Here is a 24747-nt window from a genome sequence, read left to right as displayed (position 1 = left end):
ACTCCAGAGGAAGACACCACACAGCAAGTTCAACTCAGTGCGTGAGCAAAAAGTGGCAGCCAGAAACATTTATAAAGAACTGCTCCCAAGTACAGCTTGAAGACAAGTTGTTCTGACAATGGTGTATTAATAGTCGAGTTCACAGCAAATGGTATCCACAGAAAGCAAAATAACAAGTCAAAGAGTGAATGCAACCACCCCTCTGGGATGCAGAACAAAATTACATCAGCTGTGCATTGAGCATGTTGAATTTCCTCTTCTATGAAGCTCTTTGTGTGTTTACACAACACTGGTGATTGTGCAGGGCTCAGAAAAATGGAACAGTTTTAGGCACATCACTTCTCAGACTCTTCAATGACAGATTGGGTCAAAGAAAAGAAATCCTGCAGAGCCCATGCCAAAGGATTCTCCCCCAAAGTCCCTGAAGAAATTCCAGTCAAAATTTTCTAGGCGTTGTTATGATTAAGAAAAACAACCCCCGACTCTCAGTGTTAACTGGTATTGTCAATAAGCCTTTTCATTAAAATATTTTCCATGATGAACTATTTGAATTAATACTCCCTTCTGTCTGCATAGCTTAGATATAAAGAAGAAAATAAACCCTTTTTAACTGAAGAATGAACACCCAGAGAATGTGTTATACTGATACAAAACAAAACAAAGAGTTGTATTTTATCTGGGCAATGAACACAGTGCATTTATGTAAATCACAAGTAAGATACAGCACTCTAACACCGCCTTGAAAAACAGGAGTTCTCGTACTCTTTGGTATGGTCTGATGCTGTTCTGATTTGATGTCACTGCGAATAAAAGCTGGTGACTACTGGCACCAACTGACTGACCACCAGGCCCCGTTTCACAGACCCATGTGTTGTGTTGCCCCCAGTGATTCAAAACTAACAGAATCCTCGACCTAACAGGACTGTGTTGGTAACTCTGACCTTACAGCGAAGGCAGGCACACAGTTGCCATCCACAGTCTGAGGATGCTTCGCTGACTCAGTACAGCAAGGCCTATCCCCCCCACTATCAGAGATGCCACAACAGATAGAAGAGATGATCTTGAGGTTCCACAAGAGAATTAGATTTGTTTACGTTACCATTACATTAGCGACATCACAAATTATGTCACCTGCCCCCTCTAGCTAAGCAATTAAAATCAAAATAGTGTCACTGTGGAGCTGCCCACCTTGGCTTTCTCTTCTGACATCATGTAGAGCTCCTGCTCACTCATCCAGGCCTCAGCCTCAGCGGCATCAAAATAATACTGCTGTGCTCTGTGAGACTCCTCTAGGCGCTTGTGGCGTTTCTCCGTCTCCTCAATTAGGAGGTTCCACAGCTGCTGCAAGTCTGCAAGTCTCTGCTGAATTGCTTCAGCATTAGGGCTACTCTCTGTGATGATGTTTTGACTCCTCTCAAAAATATCATCGATACGAGGCTGATGTCCCTGGATTTCTTTCTGAAGGGTCTACACAGGAGAAAAGCAGACTGATGAGACACTGCATCAAACAAAAAAGAAATGGTCGTCAGGGTCTTAACTCCAGAAGGGCAGCAAAACAAATGCCATCAGCTCCCATGGACAAACTGGAGCTGTGCCCTCCCTGAGCATGCCACTGCCCAGTGATCACACCATCGCACCCACCGTTTTACCCCAAGCTGTTCCTTCCTGAATTAGTCAAAGAAATAACAGTTATGAGCTCTAACAGCAACCACTTACCTGATTTTTCTTTATTAGTAGCTGCACAGTCTGGAGGTTGTGTCCATGATCAGTAGATGTAGCTATAGGCATCCTCTCTCCAACCCACAACTGAAGTAAAAGAAGAAGAGCACACATGATTTCAAGCAACGCCAGATACAGTTTGGGCAGCAGAGAGAGGCTGGTGCATGCAAGATGCAAAAGCAGCATCACTCAAACATGCTATTGAAAGCCATGATCAAAGGGTTTCTTCCTGTGATAGCTCTGCAATAGGTGTGACATTTTCCTATTGCCTGGGGAATAGGATTTCTTTTATACTCACAATCTCATCTTCCACATCCCGGTTGAACTGGTGGATCTCTTTGGAGGCCAGCAGGTTTGCCTTTCTTTCATTCAAAGGTTCCAACAACTCCAAAAATTTCTTTTCTACAGTAAGGCGTTTGCCATCTACTTCATCTGTACTCTTCCCTTCTTGACTTAAAGCCCTTGCCTGGCTTTGCAGCTCCTCTATTTCCTTCTTACGAACATCCATTTGATTCTCTAACATCTAAACAGAAACATGCCAAAGAGGTCCTGAAAACGGGGGTAAAGGCAGCTGATACAACTAGGGTACGTCAGCAGCTTCATAAGAAGGAAGAACAGATGCTAGTCAGTAAGGATTTCCCACATTAATAATTACCATAGCATTCATACTGCAAGAACAGGGCTTGAATACAGATTCACCACTGGGGCCGCCTACTGAGATCCCTCAGTGATGCCTGCTTGTGTACAAGGGGAATCTGGCCAACACAGAAGAATCTCTTCTATCAGTCATTCACAAGTTACCCTGAACAACTCTGGAGCACAGCTAACTGCACACAAGAACTTCATTGCTCCCCGCTGCCCTCGCTACTCCTTGCTGCCCGTACAGCAGGGATCAGGGACCGACCAGCATCGGACAAGTTTGAGTTATAGGCAGGCAGCCACGTACAGAGAGGGAGTGACCAGTGACTGGAGGACTACAGCAGGAGACAGAATAGCGATATTAACGTGGGGAAGGAAGGCAGTACGAGGTAGAGATTGTATCAAGAAATTTACAACTGATTTTCCTTCTGGGTATATTTCTGGTTCTTCTTAAAGACACATGAAATAACAGGAAGACAGAAAAGCAAATAAATTATTTTCTAAACTGAAAGAATCCCCCTTCTATTCCTTTGAGTGCAGGTATCTGCTGTCTGCCCACTCTGCAAACTGGTGGTCCATTTACCTGCTGCTTCTTCAACAGGATGTTGACACTGGTGAGATCTTTTCCGTAGTCATCCGATTGAATTTGACTCTCCAAACCATTCAGCCACTTATCCAAATCAGCACAACTCTGGGTAAAAAGCTCCGCCTTGTTGGCATCAAAGAGACGCTGAGCCTTGGTCTGGGTAGTGGATTCAAGCTCTTCCCACATTTGATGGAGTCCTGTCAGCTTTTCTTTCACTACGGCTTCAGTCTCTGGTTTCTCTGCAATGAGCTGCATTCCCTCCTGCAAAGCAAAGAGCAACAAAATGGAACCTCCCCAGGAGCACTCACAGACTGCTAGTTAAATTATTCTGATTAGGAAGCACTCAGGACTCCTCATCTGCTGGCAGCATCAACCACTCATTTTCTATCTCCAATTATCCAGTGACTCCTTCCAGAACATCAGCTCCCAGGTCTGTCTGTTGCCAGGAAGAGGGTTTCTTGGCAATGGGAAGGTCAAGCAACGCCTCCTTTCTCTTCCCCACTACATGTTCCTTTGTGGGAGCTCCTGGGGACACTGCTCAGATAGGAGTGGAGCAGGCCACACGCCTGTGTGACAGCGGAGGAGGGAGCTGCAGCTGAACAAGCTGTGTCCAGCTTCTGTGGGCCACTTCAGTGGGAGAGCGGTGAAAATCCAGTGTAATGCTGGGAGAGGGAGCTCACGGCACCAAACCTGAGCTGTGGGACTGCAGAGGCCTATGTCGACGGGTTACAGCACTTACCGTGGGTCTAAGCTAGCATCAGAGAGGAACAACCTCCCTTGGGAAGCAGGAACCCTGTACCTAGCACCAGCAGAGCCCTTAGACTCAAGGCGTCTTTTTGCCTTTACAAAGATTCTATTAGTTTTGGCAATATTTTCTTAATTTGAATTATACTTCTACCTCTGCATCTGGGCAATGCTGACAAAAGACAAAACCTTTTCAGATGTGAATGCTACTCACAACCCAGCACATTTAATAGCTGTGACCACTGGTAACATTAACCCAATGATTGCTGGCTGTGCCTCGATATGCAACTTTGGCACTTTGCTGCAATCTGATTTTTTTTCAGAGGCTAAGGGTGAGGATGTATTAGCATCACTAAAAAAGTACTTCCAGTACTAAGAGCAGCCTTCTAATTACACCATTAAAGGGTACTGCTATTTGCAGATCACAGGAAAGCCTCTAATGGGATACAGAGTGCCAAAGTGGGAGAGGAAGCGAGCAATTAAGCTAACTTACACTGAACAGAAACCCACTGTCAGAGCTACAGACGAGACCTCCTTAGTGTTCCAGAGCTGCACATATGAGAAATGGGGGAAAAACCAGTACAGCTCATCACAGCATATTAAAGCCTTCAAACTAACTTGATACAGAGCTGTGAATCTTAATTAATCACAAAACTGGCTGTACTTTACCTCATGCACTAATTTTGCATGGGGAAAGGCAGCCCGATTGTAGTCTGGAATGAATGAAAACCAGCATGGGAGGCTAAATTCAGTTACTCACCCACATTCAGTTATTTCCCAGGAAGTACTTCTACTTTATCAGCTCAAATCACACTCACCCCTTTTACCCCTTGGGTATGAAAACTAGGTTATGCCGTACTACACAAATAATTAGCAACTTAGCCAATAACTATTCTTTGAGAATGTCTTGGATATAAAACATTTAACATCAATGAGGAGTGAAATGGGTTAGATGGAGACACAATATAATAGATACTTATTCTAAAATAACGAATTCTCCTTTTGCCTTAGCTGGAGAGACAATTCAAGAACCAGTCTGCAGAGGAACAGAATAGTGCGTAACCATCTTCGACAAAGATGAGGGCACTTTTCAGACTTTCTTTAGTTACCTTTTCAATCTTCTCCAGCCATTCTTTGTTGGATGCAAGTTCTGCCATAAACGCCTGATGCTTCAGCCATTTGCTGTGCAGGTTCCTAGCCTCATCATAGGACATATCCTGGGCTGTAAGCATCTTTTCATTGATCCAGAGTGAGAGCTGAAAAGGAAAATACACAGGTGTTTGTGAAAACATCTGTAGTGTGAAATAATGCGAAGTATCACAATGCCTCCAGATCAAGGAGAAAGAGATGCCTCTACAGAAGAGTTGTGTGAGATTCAGAGACTGCTTTTACTCAAGGTTCAGTCAAGGATCCACCTCTTTAACAGTAAAATTTAAACATCCATCTCCAATGTATTAATAACCCATGACTCAAGCAGAAAGGAATCAAGTCCATGACGAGCAAAATCAAACACACTGGCTTCACCCAGTTCAACCGCAAGAGAAACAGGTACGTGTGCCTTACACTGTGACCAATAAGTATTTTTGTGCTGCTTTTTCCTTGCAAGATTACTCAATGTGCTACTCAGGACCAGGACTTGAACGTCATCACCACGCCCCTGTGGAGCCGTACTAACTTCCTGAGGACACTGCAGAAGTACACACTAAGGAAGTAGCACACAAAAGGCAGTCTCCAGAATTAAACAGAGCCCCAAGGTAAATTTTTCAGGGAAACATTGAATGAGAAATTCTGTATTTCTACTCATGTTGAAAGTCTTAAGAATAGAGATGGTTTTGTACCATTAATTTACACCGCATTTGCACTTTTCCCCATAGTCTTTCCTCTATATAGGTATACATAAATAAACTTGTTTATTTGTCCAATCTCCAGTGCGGTTTTGGTACTTGAGGCTTTCCTTTTCACATTATATAAAACTCAAGACTGATTCCATTCTGATTTTCTGCAAATACAAAGGCACTGAGAACAATTTCCAGATCAACACTAGAGAAAATCAATACTTAAAAACATAGCTTATTCACCAAGGGCAAACAGAATGTGAAAATGATCATAGCAGCCAACATCAAATTTCCTCCTAGGGTAACTGCTTTATCTACCCCTTAGGTGTAGATAACAAACCACATTCATAGGAATGTTTATAGAATTCGAAAAAGATTCATTTTCTGCATATTTAGAGTCGCCTACCCAAGTGGAAAATGTCAAAACAAATCTAAGCTTTGTTTCTAGAATGCCACTTCAGCAACACACACCGTACTGCCAGGGCAGCACCCTGACAAGCAGAGTAACAGCACAGGTGAGACTTGCAATTTTCTGCTCTGTGCTCAGGATACAGGGCAAGAAATTCCATTTAGCGGTCACAAGGGAAACCTCAGAGCAATCAGAGAAACTCTTCATCTGATCTTGCTATCAAGTCTGAAGAGAAAAATGCTCATCAATAAAGACTTCTGTAGGCAGTGAAGTTTACAGTTATAACAGGCTGCCGTGCTACTTAACAATCAAAGGATATGTTAAGGATTACTACATAACCCAAAATTAGTGGGTTTACTTCTGCCTTTCCGGGTAGGAGACAGCTGCTATACCCTGCAAATTGCACTGCTTGTCCTTCGTTGTTTGCTTTTACTCAGTCACATCATTAGGTCTTCTGAGGATTTAAAAGTGCTTCCCAAGGAAAGGTTCATACTAACAGATGACTGAGATTAACAGGTGAACCGAGACACAGATGATACATGGTTGGTACACAGCCAGTGGCTGTCAGGATGGAACCCTCATTTCTGACTCTCCCAATGCTGGTATGCTCCTTCTGGTAACACAAAGCGCAAATAAAGCATTTAAGGGGTGACTATTAGAATCTAGGTTTTGTACTGCTATAGTCACTGGAAGTCAGTATCTTCAGTGCAGAAAAAAATTATTTAAAAAATAATACAGTAATTTCCTAAAACAGTGCCTCAGAGTGATGCTTGGAGTATTTATTTGTCCAGAAAACCATAAGTCAGTTGTTAACGTCAGCAGAGCTAAGCTGTGACGCTTCCTCCCATCCTTTGCACCTCTGCCATGAATTTTTGGTTCTGCTCTCAGCTCCCAGAAGACTGTTAACATTCTGCAATAAAAGCTAGGCATGAACTAAGAGAAATGCAGAGACAAAACCCTTGTAAATCTGGCAGAGCAACAAGGGAAGGTGAAAGAGCACTGGCTGCTGCTGCACTTCCCAGACATTGCAAATACCCAAGTTGACACAGCCTATCTTGCGGTGTAAGGTTCACAGACGTCTGTGCTGCATGACAAAACCTGCCGGCACACTCCATGAACAAGGCAGAAAACTTCTGACGTGTGGAGTCTCGCCAAATGCTTTCACTCTGGCGTCCCTAGAGAAATTAGCCCAGACAGTGCTGAGACTTCTAAGCACTTAGAGGGAAGATCAGCTTTAATCTCTTTGAAGGTGAGCTGTGAAAAAGCAGGAAGTCAAAGGAAACTAAATGGCAAAATTTATCACATCTCCTCTTCTCAGGATTTTCTGCTGTCACTCTTTATTTCACTCACTCCGCACATTTAACACACTCGTATTTATGAATGCGAGAAACAGACAAAAACCAGAAGCATCCCAGGATCAGCCTGCGACAGTGTATCCGACTGCTAAAAGCAAGGAAATCTGCTGTGCTTTCCCTCGCCTGTGACTGGGAGGACAGGTTTATCATTGCTGAGCTGCTGTTCCAAGCAGGATCCTGCCACCTCCTCGAGCCACCGACCCTGCTCACTGCCTCGCCTGAGCCAGAGGCAGGAAGGGGCGAGGGGCAGGAGGCCACACTCACAACAATGCTTCAGCACCAAGTGACTGATGAGGAAAGTGGCTGTCCTGGGGAAGGAGCACACTGCAGAAAACACTCTTCCTTTCCTCAAGTTACAGACGGACAGGAAGCCACCCCTAAGGCGGCGAGGCAGGAAGGCCAAAGGATTACTGCCAGGTGAAACAGAGACTGGCTCAAACCTTGTTTTCTAATGATTCTCAGCCTCATGGTCATCACTAATGAAAAAGCAAAGGGCGAACTACTTCCTTGGCTCCCTTCCAGCTCACAGGACAGTGGTGCTCCACTGCACAACCCCTCCAGCCCAACACAGGTATCAGTAGGCACTTTGTCATCACCCTAATGCAAACTCCAAGTCTCATTATGGCTGTCTTCTCAGAAAACAAGCATTCAATTATCGTCAAGGCTAATGTCCTCTCAAAAAGGATTGCAGAAATTTGTAACATTTGGGTATTGTAAGTTCTATCTTTGAACCGTACAGTCGAGACATCCACGCTTTAGTGGCTGGAGAGAAACCATTGAGAGGCAAGGCATTCAGGCAGCCAGACACCAGAGCTTTTATGTTTTCCTTTTTCCTTCAATGATACAGGGGAAAAAACCAGATCCTAGGGAACACAACCACATTGACACAGTGGCTAGAAGAGCTCCAAGAGCCAGGGGAATTTTTGTACCAGAGATGTTACAGAGGAAGGAAGAAGCTGCTGCTAATAACAGCAGAATTTTTGCTAACCTGTCATGTTTTTACTACCAAGGAAGGAGAAATTTAAGCCAAGTTTATGGTTGACTTACACAATGCAGGAAAATAGACTGCATCTAGGCAACCGAGCAGTAAACATCATTTGCCCAGTTTATGACTGTCATTCTATTCATTTCTTGTACGAAATCTCAGCTGTGGGCAATTCCATTCAGACATACTGCAGTGACTTCCAGTCTCTTGTAGCTGGGTAAGAAGTGCAGCTAATGTAACAACTCTCGAATTTAAACACACAGCTCTGTCACAGTCAGCCCTTTTTGCAGGCTTCAGATAAGGATAGATGGTTTTTAATGCATGTCACAGGCAAGACCCTTCAGTGTCTGTCAGTACTGCATGAAATAACCTGAAATTTACTCAATTAATTCCTCATGCTAGGAACAAGATTATTCCTAACTTTAAAATGTTGCCTTCAGTGTAAACAGACCATGTAAGTCACTAGAAAATCTGGAAAGGATTTCTTGTTTTCAATGTTATAGTACTGCATTTTTAACACATGCAAACTATCAGATAAATAACACACTAAAAATGATCCAGTTTAATCCTGCTCCCCTCTTACTCCTAACCTCCTATTCTTCTGACTAACATTTTGTAGAAATCACTTGAAATCTCCTGCACCAGGCTGCACACATATATACAGCTGCAGACAAAGTCCTTAACGAGTTCAGTGCTAATCCCACCACTTTCCACATGATTAATTTACACCACAATAGAAAATCTTCACTTATTTTGTCAATTTCCCCTGTCTTCAGCTTAGACGACAAAAAGAAATGCAATTGATTGGGAAAAAAAACCCCAAAACTGAATTTTTGCAGATTAATTTTTGCAGGGTTTGGGGGGTGTGTGTGTATTTAATTGTTTACACTAAATAATACTGCATGACTTGACTGTAAAATGCTGAGTATACCAGTCCCCATAAAATATGGGGTAAGAATGCTCTTTCTGCAGGAGGCAGCTTTTAGTGGTAAAAGTGAAAGGACGTAATTTACCTCTTGGCAATCCTGAAGAAACTTTTGAAGATCCCTGTTATCTTTCAGTCTCATCAGAAGTTCACTGGCTGCTTCACGATTCTTCCTATGTCTAGTCAAAAAAGCAGAGAAAAAACCCTTGAAATGAGCACTTCATGCAAAACTCTCATCTGTTTGTTTTCTGTAGCCTCTTTGGGATACACATATTGAGTAATTATGTGGTGTGGGTTTTCTATTGCCTTTCAAATGGAGGACATTTTTGAAGCTGTGTTATTTAACGTGCTTACTTAAGTTCAGCATCTACTTGTTTTTGTGGCCAGTTAAATACACAGAGAAAATTTTGAAGTCAGTGGGGTTTCACAAGTGTTACGTACAGAGTTTGGCCCAATAATTTCAAGACCACAGGGAAGTTCAGACTGTTTGCCAAAAACCATAAGAAAAATATCTGCAAAATTGCAACAATAAGATCGCATGTGATGTGGCTCTTGCAAAGCGTGTACTTGCTGTAATGCTCTTCGTAATGTACCTCTGCTGTAGCTTAGCACCTCATTCTCCTGAGCAAAGCTGGCGTGGTTTACATAACCTTCCAAATGCTGTACTGAACAAACAGCGCAAGCAACACACAGGTGTGTTTCTGCAAATAGAAGCTTTATGCGCATTGGAACATATTCTCCAAAATGTTTAAGAGCAGACAGAAGAAAAGAAAAGGTTAGTCTAGAAGACTTATTTTTAATTCGTAACTGTTTGCCCCTTGAAGGATGGGTGAGTCATGCTGGCAGTCCCAAAGGCCTTGGTGGGTTCTTCAAATGGCATGGTGTCTGAAGAGCAGACTCCCAAGGTATCTCTGAACTTATTTTTAACTGATGTTTAATTTGGAGTAGTTATCCCTGTCCTTCGGTACTTTCATTATTTATGAGGCGATTTAGATGGAGAAGGCAAAGATAATTTTTATTTACTGCTAATTGCGTTAAGATCTATTCAGATTTCACTGTACAGGGTGTTAAAGTGAAATACTGCTGGTGTTTTTAATAACCTGAGATAAATAGAGAGTTGGAAATTCTTTTAAAAGGGTTGCAATTCACAATGTGATCTCACTACACACTGGCAATAGCTAAATAAATCCATGTTACTGGAAATCTCCAGAGACTCATGATATTCTAGAATGCTATAAATTACACGTTGATGACAAAAACTGGATTAAGACACCACGACTCCTGATCCACAATAAGTTACCAGAGTGAGCTCTCTGGCACAGTTAGAACACACAGAGCACTTAGGGATACGTTTTACGTAAAAGCAATAGGTCTGAAGGCCTTCACAGGACTTTACAGGACTACAAATTGCTTCTCTTTTGTCTCAACAGCTTCCTCTGAATAACCAGGCAAGCACCATCTACATAGCTGTAGGTCAAGAAAACTGATTTACAGATCTGATGGCAAGGAAAACATATGTACCCATCAAAGCAAGAGGCTGGAGTCCAAGCCCCGGTAGTCTTGAAGTTTTGACAGGCGTTATCAGAGGGCACAAAGGAAGGGATGCATAAATTGTGCCTTAGGAAAAATCTCTATAATATAGCTAACATCATTGGGTTTGGTTCCACTCTTCCTTGGCTGGTTTTTATATGCCTGGGCAAACACAGCGCATTACTCAGTTGGCTAAAATGAAGGAAGGGATTGCTTGGGTGATTTTATTACGATGATTTCATAGATTTTAAGGCTAGATTACATTATAGACTCATGCATTCTGGAGAGGACACAAGTTACAAAATTAAAAGGAGACTTTTCATGACACTTATTTGAATACAGTTAAGAGTAAGCAGAGTTGTTCTTCCATTGTTTAAAAAAAACTAACAAAAGTATCTCCCAGAGAGTGCTGGAAATACTAACTTCAAGAACTTCGAAGGGAAACCATGCAGGGATATCAAACAGATGATGACACAGCATTTTTCTTTTTTTTTTTTTTCCCCTCAGCATAACAAATATGATTTTTGGTACTCAGAACTATTTAACTGTAACAGGTTGGTCAGCTGTCCGAGATGAACTGGAGTGGGACTGAAAGATGAGTGTTTTCTGACAAAGAACAGGTCTGAACTGTAGTAAGTTTTAAACTGGATACTTGAAGATGTGGTTGTAGTATTTTGAGGATGGACAGTGCTGGAACAGGCAGGAATTCCTGTTATTTTCACAACAGAATTTATGTTATTTTTTATGGGAATAAAGGGCCTTAAAGAAGTCTTTTAGACTGCTCTCCTGCCCCAGACTGTCTGTATCAAAACATTATTAATCCCTTGTTCATGTTTCCCTAAATTCTTTAAAAGCTCCGATGACAGAGTTTTCAGAATTCTCTGTGCGTAACTTCCCCTACCACTAGGAAAGCTTCTCCTGCCCTCTACTACCAGTACGTCAGAAGGGCTTTAGGTAGAATGAACAAGCAGACAGACTGGAGAACAGAACCCCTTCATAACACAATTTTTTACCCAGATACTAGAAGAGTGTGGTGTTAAGGAGGCTGCCTGGTCACCCTGCTTCCCTGGCCATGCGTGCAGAGGCCCCAGCTGAGCTAGCCAGGCATGTCAGGGTGGTGGACAGGCTGGACTGCAGCTCTGCTGAAGGCTACAAGCACTTGGCCATGACTGAAGGGTGGAAAAAAGTGCAAACCTTACTGTTTAACTGCTGATTGCAGTTCTAACTATTAAAATCCTACTCTTCTGAGATGCACATGGCAGAGAAGGGCCAGAAACTCTGACCCTGTCACATCTAAGGTTGTCAATGACTGCTTTTTCATTTGCTAAAATAGTTTGTGGAAGAATATCCCACACTTGCACAAAAGAGTTTGCTCTACAGACTCTAATTATTTAGAATGATTTTGAATTCGTATGCCTGTTTACATAAATAATCACATATACGACTTACACCATAGCAGGGCCCAGGCCTGCCTTAAAAGGGGGCTTCCCCACGCATATACTGAAGAGGCAATCTCAGATCCAAAATGTCCAAGCTAAGCGAGATCTACACAGTAAAAGGGGATAGGGGATGTACCAGTCAGTTAAAACGTGGGGGCATCTTCCTTCTGTGGCAACATTACGAAGAATCTAAAACAGGAAAATGATATCTGTTCAGCACAAGAAGGTGTCTGACTCAAATTAATCCAAGGGCAGAGCACCAAGATTTGCCACAGCGTTCCCATGCTGTCTCCCCAGAAGCCCCTGAGAATGCTAACAATGCTGAAAACTGACAAAGTCACTTGTGGTTTAACTGTAAGCCTGTGGGTTTCTAAGTCTGTGCAGGAATAATAAATCTTACATAGCATGAATGCATCTGCCTGCTACGAATACTGAAATATATGCAAGGCAGTTTTAGCTTCTTTAGTTGTTCCAGCAAACAAGAGGCACTCTCCTTTCTGAATAGGCAAGAACAAAAATTACTTATGTTGCCTGTTGAGCAAACGTTGCACAAATGCAAAAGCTGATGAAAAACAGACCCAGATCACAATCTGAGTCAGACCTGCCACTGTCTTTAAATCTCACGTGCAGGCATGCAGACTAGGGCAGCCCTCTCACACTCTTCCGAAAGAAAATGGAGGAGACAGCACTTCCCCCAGCTGGCAGAAACAGCAGCAGAAGTCACCAAAGCAGTGAGAGTTGCACGGGGGAGACCAGCTTGTTTCCTAGCTGGAAAAGCTAGCTAGTGGTAAGCTTTATTCAAACCCATCTTCTCCTTCTCACATTTTCTCCATGTCCTTATTCTCATTTATTCTTCCCTGTGAACTGCGCTAAAAGATGGAAGTGTTTATCTCCTACTGCACAGCTCCACTTTGCTTCTGCCCTCTTCTCTCCTTCCTTAGCCTGATGCCTACCACGTCTATTTAGACGGTAACGGTTTTAAGGCAGGATCTGTCTGCTGTACCAACAGGCAGTAGGGTCTCCTCTGGAATAGCTTGAAAGCATGACTGTAAAAAACCACAATTAACAATACTAAAAATCTACAAAGAGCTCCATATGGGAAGTATGGAGCCACTGCACATATTTGTACTTGTTTGGTTTGGTCCTTTGTTATACATCCAGGTGGAGCTTGGTTGGGTAAGCAATTTTTTTTTTGCAAAACCAAAGAGGCTTCCTTTGCTACCACTCCCACTACACCCAGCCCTAAGACTTTGTTCTTGAGGCTTATCAGCCTTACAGACTCAGAGAGCAATCACACGGATTTCCTGAATAGCAGTGCACCGGATGGTTTTTGCAGCACTCTGCATAAATAGCTCTGGAATTGAGGAAATGCGCTGGAAAAAAGCTGGCCTAAAAAAAGTAGTTTCTAGGACTTGCCTGTCATTTAGAGTAGGAACTCCAGCACATGTCCCACAGGCAGGACAGCCCAGCTGGCCGGCTGGAGGGCCACAGGACAATGGGGACACCAAGGAGTAGCTGTACTGGGGGGAAACAGTCACCAGAGCACCACAGCTGGGGCAGCAGGAACCTCTCTGCAGAGCACATGGAGCAGAGGCTGAAGCTGTCTCCCACTCCAGCCACCTCAGAAAGGGCTGCAATAAGCAGCTGACCGTTTGCTACTGTGTCCTTGGATGTTATCTTTTACTATTCCCACAGCTGCAGAAAGAAGACACCTGACCAGAAGGCCAGGATCAAGTCCTCCTGCTTATGAAGTGGATGGGAAAACTTACACCAGGGGTCATCGAAAGTCAGAGAGGGTAGATAAGGAAAATAAATTTCTTAGCTTTCCCCTTGATTGCCTTCATATAATCTCCTCTCCCTGACCTTTGCAGATTATCTTTGGGATCTAAAGAGTCAAACTGGTTAGAGAGAGGATGAAAACGTGAGCTATCCTTGGGGTGAGGTTGTCAGAGGACTCAGAGGCCCCCAGCCAGCTCTGGCAACAAGAATACCCACCTTTCTTTAAGTCATGAGCCATAGCTGAAGTGGGTGCATACACAGCGGGGCATGTTTCCCAAAACAGGAAAGGCACATTTTCTGAACTACTTCAGTTTCTCCTTGGAGATAAAGGCATCTGGGGAACTGAGCTTACTGGCTGTGGGAGGATGCAAGTCTGACAGAAGGGTCGTCAGCAACATTTGACATAACAGTTCTGTATGAGCTTACTGCTGTGTTCTGATATCCAATGATTGAAAAGTGCCTTGAAAGACTCCAGTATTATTCAAACCAAAAGCAGAAAGAACCATGAATCATAGTCATCAAGACCAAACATTTGGTTTTCAAAGAAAAAGGAACTCTTAATGTTCTATAGCATCCATGCCACAGCTAAAGAGACAAAGCAAAAGACTTGTTCTAGGATGAAAGGCAGATTTGTACCAGTGTTTCCTAATCTGATTTCAGAAGGGCTGGACAAGTTGGAAAATGCGATCAAAGCCAAGCGGGTGGGGTAGATACCATGCCAATTACACTCTAGAAGAGCCACATTCCTTCCTCAGAGGATGGACAGGAATACATGATTACAAGTAAATCAGCTAGGAGGTAGCAGAGGAAAATAAGACTTGTGGAACCAGATATAGCTAACTGCTACAGCTTCCACTGTAATATAAAATCTGTTAATATGCCAAGAATTACATAGCAACATTCATATAGCCAAATTCTGGGTAGTGAGCTCATTACCTAGTAAGTTGCTAGAAAATGGGGAGAAGTAGTATTTAATTAAGATTAGCCCAGCACATTTTTGAAACATTACAGTTTCTGTTTTTCCACAGGACAAAGAAAACAGTCTGCAACAGACATTTTCTAACATGTTACTTGGCCTTTGGAATTTGGTAAAAGGTCATCTCTCAGAGAACGGGATTAAAGTATGAACAGCTACATTCTGCCATTATTCTGACCTTACCTGTCATCAATAGAGTCCACTTTCTCCTGGATTTTATCAGAGTTAATGTTCCCATCACTAACTAGCCTCCTGCCAGTCTCCACAACTGCATTGATCTTTTCTTCATTGGCATCCATTGTGGTCATGAAATCCTCCTGTTTTTTAATAGCAGCTTCTGCTCCTTCCAAGGTAGTGGGCATTTCCGTATGTGCCAAAACATACTCCTGTGATTAAAGCATAAAGCAGAGAGATAAAAGTATTACACTCAGGCTAGGCTGTCCGCTCCAACAACAGGTGCATCATATATGAAAAGAAATGTCTCCCAAGAACAGTTAGAAGTAAAATACAAAAGACATTATAGTTAAGAAAGGACAGTTCTCCTGTCAAACGACCTTGTTTGTTAATTGCTTGCAGTATATGGTGCCAACCTGTAGAAATGAAATAAGGTATATCTTGACTACTTGCCTGGTTATTAAGAAACGCTTCTGCTTGCTTGGTATCTCTGAGAAACAGCTGGTAGGCATGAGACTGGGAAAGGAGATTTTGCCTGTTCTCCCACATTTTGTGAAGCTCATTCCATCCAGTGTCTAAAGCTTGTAGGCGCTGGCGCAAGAACATGTACTGAGCATCAGTTTGCCCTTGTGTCACCATCTCACCCATGTCCCTCATTTTCTGATAGTCTTCCTCGTAATTGTTGATTTCATTCTTAATATTCTCATGTTGAGTGAGCAGCTTCTCAGCCTCTGTCAGTGTGTTTGGCATATCTTCGGATGCAATTGCCGTCTGTGTTCTGGACAGCCAAGACTGGAAGTCATCCAGATCTCTCAAGAACTGCTGCAGTTTGCTTGCCTCTCCGAGCGACTCCTCTCTGTTCTTGAGGGTGGTCTTCATTTCTTCCCATACATCGTTGATTTCTGCGAGCCGTGAAAGAATAGCCTGTGCCTGGTCAGGATGCTCTGATTCCAACTTTTCTGCCTCTTTTTGCAGGTCGCTTAGCTTGGCTTCAATGGCTACCAGGTCACGTTCCATGCCTGTCAGCTTCCTCTGCAGGGCCATCACTCCAGCTAGATCATTACCCAGATCTTGTGTGGATTCGATCACTTTGGTCTTTTCCCTGATCCAGGATTTGGTTTCATTACATTCAAGATGGTAGTTCTGGATACTCAGAGCAGAGAGCAAAGCATCCTTCTTCCTATCTACCAGTTCTCTGAATTGGCTCCATCTGAAATTTGTGAGGAGAGAAAAGGAGAGAAATTGAGATTTGCATATAATAAGGAAAAAGGATATGGCAACATTGCTGAGTGAGCAGTTGCTCACATGAGCTTGGTAAGCCATGAAATAACCTATTTGTGTTTTTTCAGTCCTTCTCATATCACCATTAGTTTTAGCAAAACAACCATTAACCAAGCTACGGCATACATTAGAATTTGACATGTACTAGGCAACACCAAGTCCTTAAAAGTATTTTTTCCTCAAATGAAAAATTGCTAGTTACACCTAATTCTCACACTAAATGTACTCTTCTTTGTTGATTTTGGAGCCTAAAAATAAGTGAATTTACAGGAAGTTAGAATGGTTTCTTTTCCATCGTAATAGTCATTACAGTAAATTTCCAGCTCTCAAATCAAGGTACTGATACACTCAGGACCTGACTGAATTCAATAGCAAAAGTCCATATGTGAATCAAATACTTGAAAGACACAGCTCTTTTTCCTTCTGAAACTTTTAAGGCCTACCTTGAAGATACTTCAAGTAAAACTATCAGAGTATCTTAAAAAAACATAAGAAACACAAGTGACCCCACAGTACTTGTTTCAGCCAGTGCCATGTTTACGAGCATGAGGCCTTTGCCTACCTTGTGTTGAGTTTATCTTGCTGTGCTTTGATCTCCTTCTCACTTGGATGGCCGCTGTGCATGAGCTGTCTAGCGATTTGGTTCACTACTGCAACACGGGATGCCTGATTGTTCATTTCTGGTTCTAAGCTTTCAAATCTGGAAGCAGGGGGAAAAAAAAAATATCACACAGGCATTAGAGAACCTGGGCCACAGGCAAGCTGAGAAAGGTAGCGGGCATAAAAAAAGCTTCCACCCAGTATTCCCCAAAGTTCCTGGTAAGGCATTCTCACCTGTGCTGGATCACTTCCAGGTCCTCCAACTTCTCTGGAATCTGCATATTATTGAGCCACTTCTCCTTTTCGTCAATCCAAAGCTCACAAGCATCTGCCTCACTGAACATCTTATAAAGGGCAAGGGTATCCTGCAAGGCCTGTTTACGCAGCCGTGTCAGCTCAGCAACCTCCTTGTATCTTTCCTCTATTCCAGACAACCTGCCTTGAACATCCAGAGATCCGGCATGTTCCTGTGGTAGAGCCTTTGCTTGCTCATGAAGCGAGTCAATGGTCGGCCGGTAGCTTGCAATCTCTTCAGCCACATCTTTGTGCTTCTTGACCAAGGACTGGGTGGAATATTCATCATGGCCAACATCATTGCTAGAGACAATTTTGAGGATGTCCAACATCCATGCATCAATGTCATCAGCGTCAGCCTGGAACTGGTGAAGCAGAGAGGCTTCCTCCAGACGCTTCTTCCTAATGGCAGATAACTGTTCCAAGTTAGCCCATTGCTCCCGGATATCCTTAATTCTTTCTCTGATTTTCTCAGACCCAAAATGCTCCTCCGCAATCATGTCTTCACCTTCTTTTATTGCCTGCTGAAAGTGGCCACTACGACCACTCATTTCGTCTTCAAACGCCTTATGTTTACTCAAGAGACGGACGACACTGGTTAGGTCCTTCCCATAGTCATCAGACGACAGGATCTGTTCCTTCTCCCTGATCCAACCCTCTTCTTCAGCCATTTCCCAGAAGAATTTCCAGAGGCGCCGGGACTCCTCCAAGCGGGCCCGGCGCTCAGCTGCGAGCTGGCACAGCTCTTGGTAACAGAACTCCATGTGAGCAACACGGTCCCTGATAACCTGCGGGTCGCACGGTTTGTAACCTGTTCAGATAGAGAATGTACGTTACAGCTTGGACTGAATCATTTTCACCCCTACAGCTGGAGCATACACAGAGTTCTTAACTCCTGTTTGTTCCATCTGTGAAGTTTATGCAAAAGAATGCATAGTCTCCTGAAAGTGACTGTGAACTATTCAAGCTCCGCCATACAGTAACACAGATCAGAAAACACTATTCTTTGCATAATGACACAACAGCTGCCAACCCCCTCTCCCCCCTGAAAGATATTGATGACTCTCTTCAGTGAAACAAAATTCACTACTCAGATTCACTCACACAACTGCAAAAAATGAACATCGTTTACTCTAGTTAATGACACTGGTTTAGTGGAATTGCTTGTATATAGCATAAATGGCAACAAATATCAGACTGGGTCCAACAGTCTGTATTGTTTGCATTAGAAACACAGGACAGGGAATTAATAGTGACTGCTATGAAGTTACAGCAGCTGCCGGCTAGAAGCGTGACGTCCCATGCAAACACAATGCCACAATGAATTCCTGAGCAGGTACCGGGACAAATTAATCATTGACACAGTGAATAAAGGAGGAACAAATGAAGCTGGATTCTCTGATTCTGAATTTAACCTAACGTGCCTTGCAGAACTAATGAGGCTCTTCTATAACCTCATATGTAATTAAGACAAAAGGAGGACATGTTGGCTGGTAGTTACCTTCTCCATCAGTGGCAAACTTCTGAGCAGATGCATTGACCCCTCTCACTCTCTCAGCCTGAATCGCAATGTCAGCTTCCACAAGAGCATGTTTCTGCAACAGGTCTTCAACTCCTAACAAATGTTTACCATAGTCTTGAGACAGCAGAAGCACCTGATCAAAATGTAAAAGACAAGTAAAACAGGCTGAAGGCCATAAGCTGTTTGTTTCTTAATGACTCCAGGCATTACACTGTGCTCTGTTGTTACACTGACTGAAGTCCAGAGAAACACCAGGCCTATATGGGGAGAGATTTCAAATGTATAGAGGCATCGATGATATGAATTTGAGCCAGTATTTTTAAAGTCACTAGCAGCCATAAAGAACGTGACTGCTCTTTAATGCAGTTTTACGTCTAGGATGATGAGAAGCAAAGTTAGCTCAGCAGGACCAATGAAAAACACTCAGTCCAGGTGCTGTGAGCTGCCACTGAGCTACACACATCTTTCTTTCCTCTGACAGCTTCCAAGTTCTGCTGGCTGATGGTCAAGAACAAAGCCCCGGTTCTTTCCCTTCCCAGATCCCAGGAGAACAGACAGGAAGAAATTCATCCTTTTTAAAGCACAGAGGTGAAGAGGTGACTTGTTCCCCATGTAAATTGTGGTGAAGAGAGATTATTTAATCCCTTTCACCAAAATCATCATCCCTACCCAAGCACTGTGACCAAATCCTCTGGCCCTTTTGAGACGTGTGTGAAGCTGAAAAGTGGCCTTTTATGGGAGTGAACTTGTTCTTTTTTCTTACTTGTTTTTAATCTTTCTTTTAAAAAAATCAACATAAGGTATAAGGAATTTGTTCACTGCTCTTGAATGTGGATCTTCTGCATTTGTCCATTAAACCAGATGGGCAAAATGAATCTTAAAAGATTTACAAAAAAGGACATCTACTCCTCTCCAGACGTTTGGTCTACGTTCTGAAATGGCTAACACTTACCTTCATCTCATCCATCCAGTCCATAATGTACAGCATTTCCTGGAAAATCTTTTGCAGACCAAGATTCATCTCCAGCCGCTGTCTCCGTGCCCTGAGCAACTCCAGGAGATACTCCCATAGGCGTATAACGTTGTCCTTTCTCGCAGTAATGCGTTTGATATCGTGGTAATTTTCAGTCTCAAGCTCCTTTGCAACCGCAACCACGGCCTGGACTCGTTCTTCGTATGCTGCAATGTCCGTTTCAATGGCCTCATGCTTCTTTGTTGCAGCCTCTACCGCTGGAAGGTCAAAGCCAAAATTATCCTGTAAAGAAAGAGACGCTTCTTCAGTAATGGCTGCTGAGGAGAAAAGACCTACTGCTCCTGATCTCTGATTGCACAGCATACACTTGTTAGCAAATTTGGGATCTCAAAATGCTCTGAAAAGTCTTCCTTAATAGAATAAGAGACACTTCTGATAACCACTAATAATCACTCAGACAACCACTGATAAAACCAGAGATACTGTTTACTGCCTTTGGGGAAAAAATCATGGTGGCCACCAGGATTAGGCTGGGGCTTTGGATTTCTTTTAAGTTATCTCTATTATTAGAAAATAAAATTAATTCCTCCGCTAATTCCACTGAATTGACCAAAATATTCAGATAAAGAAGATATTGACTGTGGGTGGCTATTTCCACATCAATATCTTCTGAATACAGACTAATAGATTCAAGGAAGGTATAACCCAAATGCATTAAAGATAGGACATGCAGTAGATATACACTAAATATATATTTGCACACACATACAATAAATACAAATATACATAAATTCACTAAAATAGGAGGCACAGGGGAGTAAATGTTCTCTGTGCAAGAACTGTAGCCTATAATTACTCATGGGAACAATTTTAGTCATGCAGACAATTTCTGAAAGCAGCACCTGAGAAACGAGACGTTGATTTTCACTCAGCCAAGTTTCTCTCATAGCTGCCTTGCGATCAAATCTGCGTGCAAGTTGTTCCAGTTTCTCTTGTCTGATGAGCTCATTTCGCAGTGCCAGTTCTCTTTCATGTTCAGCTTTTTCCAGTCTTTCCCAGGCCTGAAGATGTGGAGAAAAAACATGGGTCTTCTAAACACACATTCTTACAGGATTATGATAAATCACATGTTTTTGCATGAAATCAGGACTGAAGTCACTACAGCCAGGTTTCACAGAACCAGCTTATTTATTTATATGCCAATAAATCTGGTTTGCACTGGCTGACCTTACACCTTGTTTACCAATATAAGCGTGTGGCTTCAAATTTGTTCTCAATCCATTCATTCATTTTCTGAGCAAGGAGTATAAGACTTGTTTATGTCAGATGCATTTTCTCAAGTTGATTTGTTTTTTGTCTCCCACAAAGCCTAAGCAAACCACCTGGCTTGAACATTTGATTAATTTAAAAACAAAAAAAATTTTTTTTGAGTGCTGCTCCCAAATAAGCAGATTCTATCCTCCTCCTTTAGGAAACAAGAATTACAGATTCATGCCCTTCTCACCTCTAAAATCAACATACAACTGTTGTTCTTCATTACATCCACTTTGGAAAAGAAAAAAACTGCAGAATTTGGTTACTTTTGGTGCATACCAGTCCTTTTTTCCCCCAAAGTCAAAAGCCATTCACATGCATGACATCAGTATTACAAAAATAAAAGTCTTAAGCAGCATGCTGAAAGCCAGCTAATCACCTTTCAGATCTTCTTACAGACAACAAAAATACCCACAATTAAACACAAACTACCCTAAATTCTTCTAAATCCTAACAGATACGAAACTGCCTGAAACCCAAGTATTTCAGGCATTCACAGGCACAGGGGGTTAATGCAAACATGAGAGCTGTGCAGTTTACTACTCTCTAGGATGCAGACCGAGGCCACAGACACCCACGACAGCTGCTCTGGGAATGCCAAGCATGATCAAACACAAACGAGGAAAGCTCACGGTTTTGAGTTGTTTGTTATCCTTGAGAGAGCTTGTCAGCTCTGCTGCTGTTCTGCCAGCTGCACCAGCACAAAAAATGGCTGCATAAACCCCGAGCGGGAACCCACAAGATCAGTCATGGTGCCTCCTTCACTCTCCCACACTGCGGGCAGTGGGATGAGAGGGCTACTGTACCCTAGGTATGGTGCTGCTTTCTGTCAATTAACTCTAATAGCCAGGACTGCTGAGGAGCAAGGCAGGGTGACTAGACCCATAACCAGAATGACTGAGCATTTTTCTAGTGCAGAAGATCTGACGGATGCTGAGGATACCCAGGGACTTGGTTCAGAACAGTTAGTGCCACCTGTAAGAAAAGGTCACCCCAACTCACCCACCCCTTATGGTTTCCCACATCAAGGCTGGAGATAGCAAAGATGTTTATTCCCAGCATGCCAAGAGAGAGACTGAAAGAAAACAACAAAATCCTGAGTTGCACAGGAGGAGCTGGCTTAGTTTACCTTGTTAATGTCAGAGATGAGTTTGCCCTCCCTTGGCATGTACACTTTCTGATTGTTTGCTCTCATTTTGCTTTGGATGGTAAAAAGCAGCACTTCTAGGTTTCCTTTTTCTGTAAATCTAAATGAAATTTTGCAAAAGAACAGAGTTACAATAAAGCTTTCATTGCTACTGAAGTATAATAAAGACTTCCTTAAAATATTGACATTATGCATGGAGCATTCAGATAAACACCTTTATCTTGTGTGAAAGCTGGAAGCAATTGAAATAGCCCACACGTCCCCTGGAACCAGTTGGGTCAAACAGCAAATGAAACTTCACAGAAGTCAGCTGTTTGTGTGTTTAGATTTAAACCCCCCCTGGGGGACAGAAGACTGCATTTTTTTTGTTCTACTACATGTGTTGTCCTAGTTTACTCTATCAACACAAGAAATGGAAGTTTTATTTAAAGCCCACTGTAGTCAATAAACTCTTCCCACTGTTTTCCCTGAGTCGTATGCCTGGGAAATAAACTCCATAGGCATTAGGGAATAGTCTGCAATTCTAGAAGATGTCTGGATACTCCATAATGTTTTAGATTTTGATTATTATCCACTAGAACTTATACTAAAAATAATAAACAGATCTGATATCACAATGTTAAAGAAACTTTCCAGAAATAAGTTGCCCAGTCTTGGCTATATCAGTTTTAGTAAGCATAGCTGTGTTTTACAAAGCCAGACACACTTCCTCTTGATTTTGGATAAGCAGTAAGGTTCTTTTAATAGCAGCAATAGTATTGGTATTATACACTGCTAGCAAGCATGACCGGTGACATTACTATGCTAGCATGGTATGCTATTACCACTCATAAGACAGGCATCTCAGTGAAGTGGCAGCTTCCAGGACTCTGAGATCCTGCAGGCGACACACTTGTTGTTGTTGTTGTTATCTGCACATTGAATAACATAAAGCAAACGGGCCCCGAGTAAAAAAGGATGACTCTGAGATCCTGCAGGCGACACACTTGTTGTTGTTGTTATCTGCACATTGAATAACATAAAGCAAACGGGCCCCGAGTAAAAAGGATGAGTGCCAATTAGAAATATATCTGGGTTTGTTCAGAAAAATAAATTCTTAAGCCAAGATTAAAATTACTTGGATGTGTTTGTTTTTAAGAAAATCAATGACTGACTAAACAAAACAAGACCACTGTTGGTTTAAGCTAAGATTAAAATTACTTGGGTGGTTTCTCTACTGTACGGTAAGTGTTGAATGCCTGCAGCTGCTGTTGCACACCAACTAGTGAGTTGGCAAATTTGCGATTGTTGAGAATGATAATGGTTTGCTCAATCCACTCAAGAAGGTCAGAAGCCAGCGATTCGTATTTTTCAATCATTTTCTCCGTTTCAATGGCATTGTCAAGCACCTGCAACAAGCAGCACAACATAACATGAGTAACAAAGGCAGTACTCTTCAGTCATTTAAATCCAACAAGCAACAGAAAAGAAACTGTTGGGAGACTTGACTTATGAATCAGACCACTCACTCCCGAGCACCACAGGGGCTGGGATCCCTGAGGAATGAGGGCTTTGCATTTTTCAGCAGTGAATTCCCATGATCCCACGGCAATAGGGGGGCAGAGCTGAGGCTTACAAAAGGATTCATGTTCAGTCTGCCAGCTGTAAAGATGGGGGCAACTTTGCCAAAGGGCAGAGAATGACTGCACATTTTTTTAAATGAGGGACTTTTCTGGGCTCCAGAAGAGACAGAGGACCCAGAGGATGAAGAGCAGTTAATGAGAAAGGAAAAGCAAGCAGCAATGATGCCAAAGTAACAAGCAAAAATAAAACACTGGCCAAATGTTTTCTAATACAGGCACCTGGAAATTACTCCTCACAGTTGTCTGGAAATATTTAAACACATTCAAGAAAAGAAGTAAAACCTACCATATAGCGGATTCTTAAAAACTAATACCCAAGAGGGGGAAAAAAAAACCACCGCCCAAAAAACCCCTGAAAGATTTCATCTGCTTTATAAAAATTTCTAATTTCAATTTGCAAACCTTTCCAATACGTTTTCCTTCAACAGCTAAAGCCTTCATCTTGGAGAAGTAGTGGTAATATGTCACCACATAGGTGATGATTGACTTTTCATCGGGATGATCAACACTGATATCTGCAAATCAAACAAGAGGTGTCTTAGCATACTGAGGGTGCATGGGTTAAAACCACAAAGCTAATAATGCAACAAGGATGCATTCAGAAGTCAGAGAGATAGGTTCAGTGGCAGTGCAGCTCCTAAGATTTATGTCCTAATCAGAAACAAATTCAACAGCTTTAGATAGGCTCTGGATTACTTGGTGCTGTACAGTATTGAACTCTGTCACTAAGAAGTGCTGCTTTATCCCTTCGCCTTAGTGCAGCCTGTGGTTAAAGCACGTGTCTGTGGGTTAGGGGCCTTTGGGCCTTACAGTCAGACCTTGCCACAGCTCGTGCACGGCCACCTAACTTCTCTAGTGTCTATGTGCGTTGACAGAAGTACTGTTAATTGAGAACTTCA

At 42.6% G+C, this 24747-nt stretch overlaps 1 protein-coding gene across 8 annotated transcripts in view; it reads right to left on the bottom strand.

The window, feature by feature from the left end:
- Positions 1-24747, bottom strand: part of SPTBN1 (spectrin beta, non-erythrocytic 1) — a 136172-nt gene that overhangs the window by 20362 nt on the left and 91063 nt on the right. For all 8 annotated transcript variants that reach the window (XM_037404999.1, XM_037405003.1, XM_037405000.1 and 5 more), the window contains 16 exons: positions 24251-24363; positions 23427-23614; positions 22209-22326; positions 20668-20826; positions 19745-20047; positions 18772-18925; positions 17211-18081; positions 16939-17076; positions 15549-16305; positions 15105-15307; positions 9286-9376; positions 4798-4944; positions 2942-3205; positions 2018-2242; positions 1717-1806; positions 1189-1467 (listed from right to left, as the gene is read on the bottom strand). In XM_037404999.1, coding sequence (XP_037260896.1) covers positions 1189-1467; positions 1717-1806; positions 2018-2242; positions 2942-3205; positions 4798-4944; positions 9286-9376; positions 15105-15307; positions 15549-16305; positions 16939-17076; positions 17211-18081; positions 18772-18925; positions 19745-20047; positions 20668-20826; positions 22209-22326; positions 23427-23614; positions 24251-24363 — 4100 coding nt within the window. The remainder of the gene's footprint in view (positions 1-1188; positions 1468-1716; positions 1807-2017; positions 2243-2941; positions 3206-4797; positions 4945-9285; positions 9377-15104; positions 15308-15548; positions 16306-16938; positions 17077-17210; positions 18082-18771; positions 18926-19744; positions 20048-20667; positions 20827-22208; positions 22327-23426; positions 23615-24250; positions 24364-24747) is intronic.

Source organism: Falco rusticolus, chromosome 12, assembly GCF_015220075.1.
Source record: "Falco rusticolus isolate bFalRus1 chromosome 12, bFalRus1.pri, whole genome shotgun sequence".
Lineage (NCBI taxonomy): Eukaryota > Metazoa > Chordata > Aves > Falconiformes > Falconidae > Falco > Falco rusticolus.
Note: the sequence above shows the minus strand (reverse complement) of the source record. Positions and strands in the feature narration are given on the sequence as shown.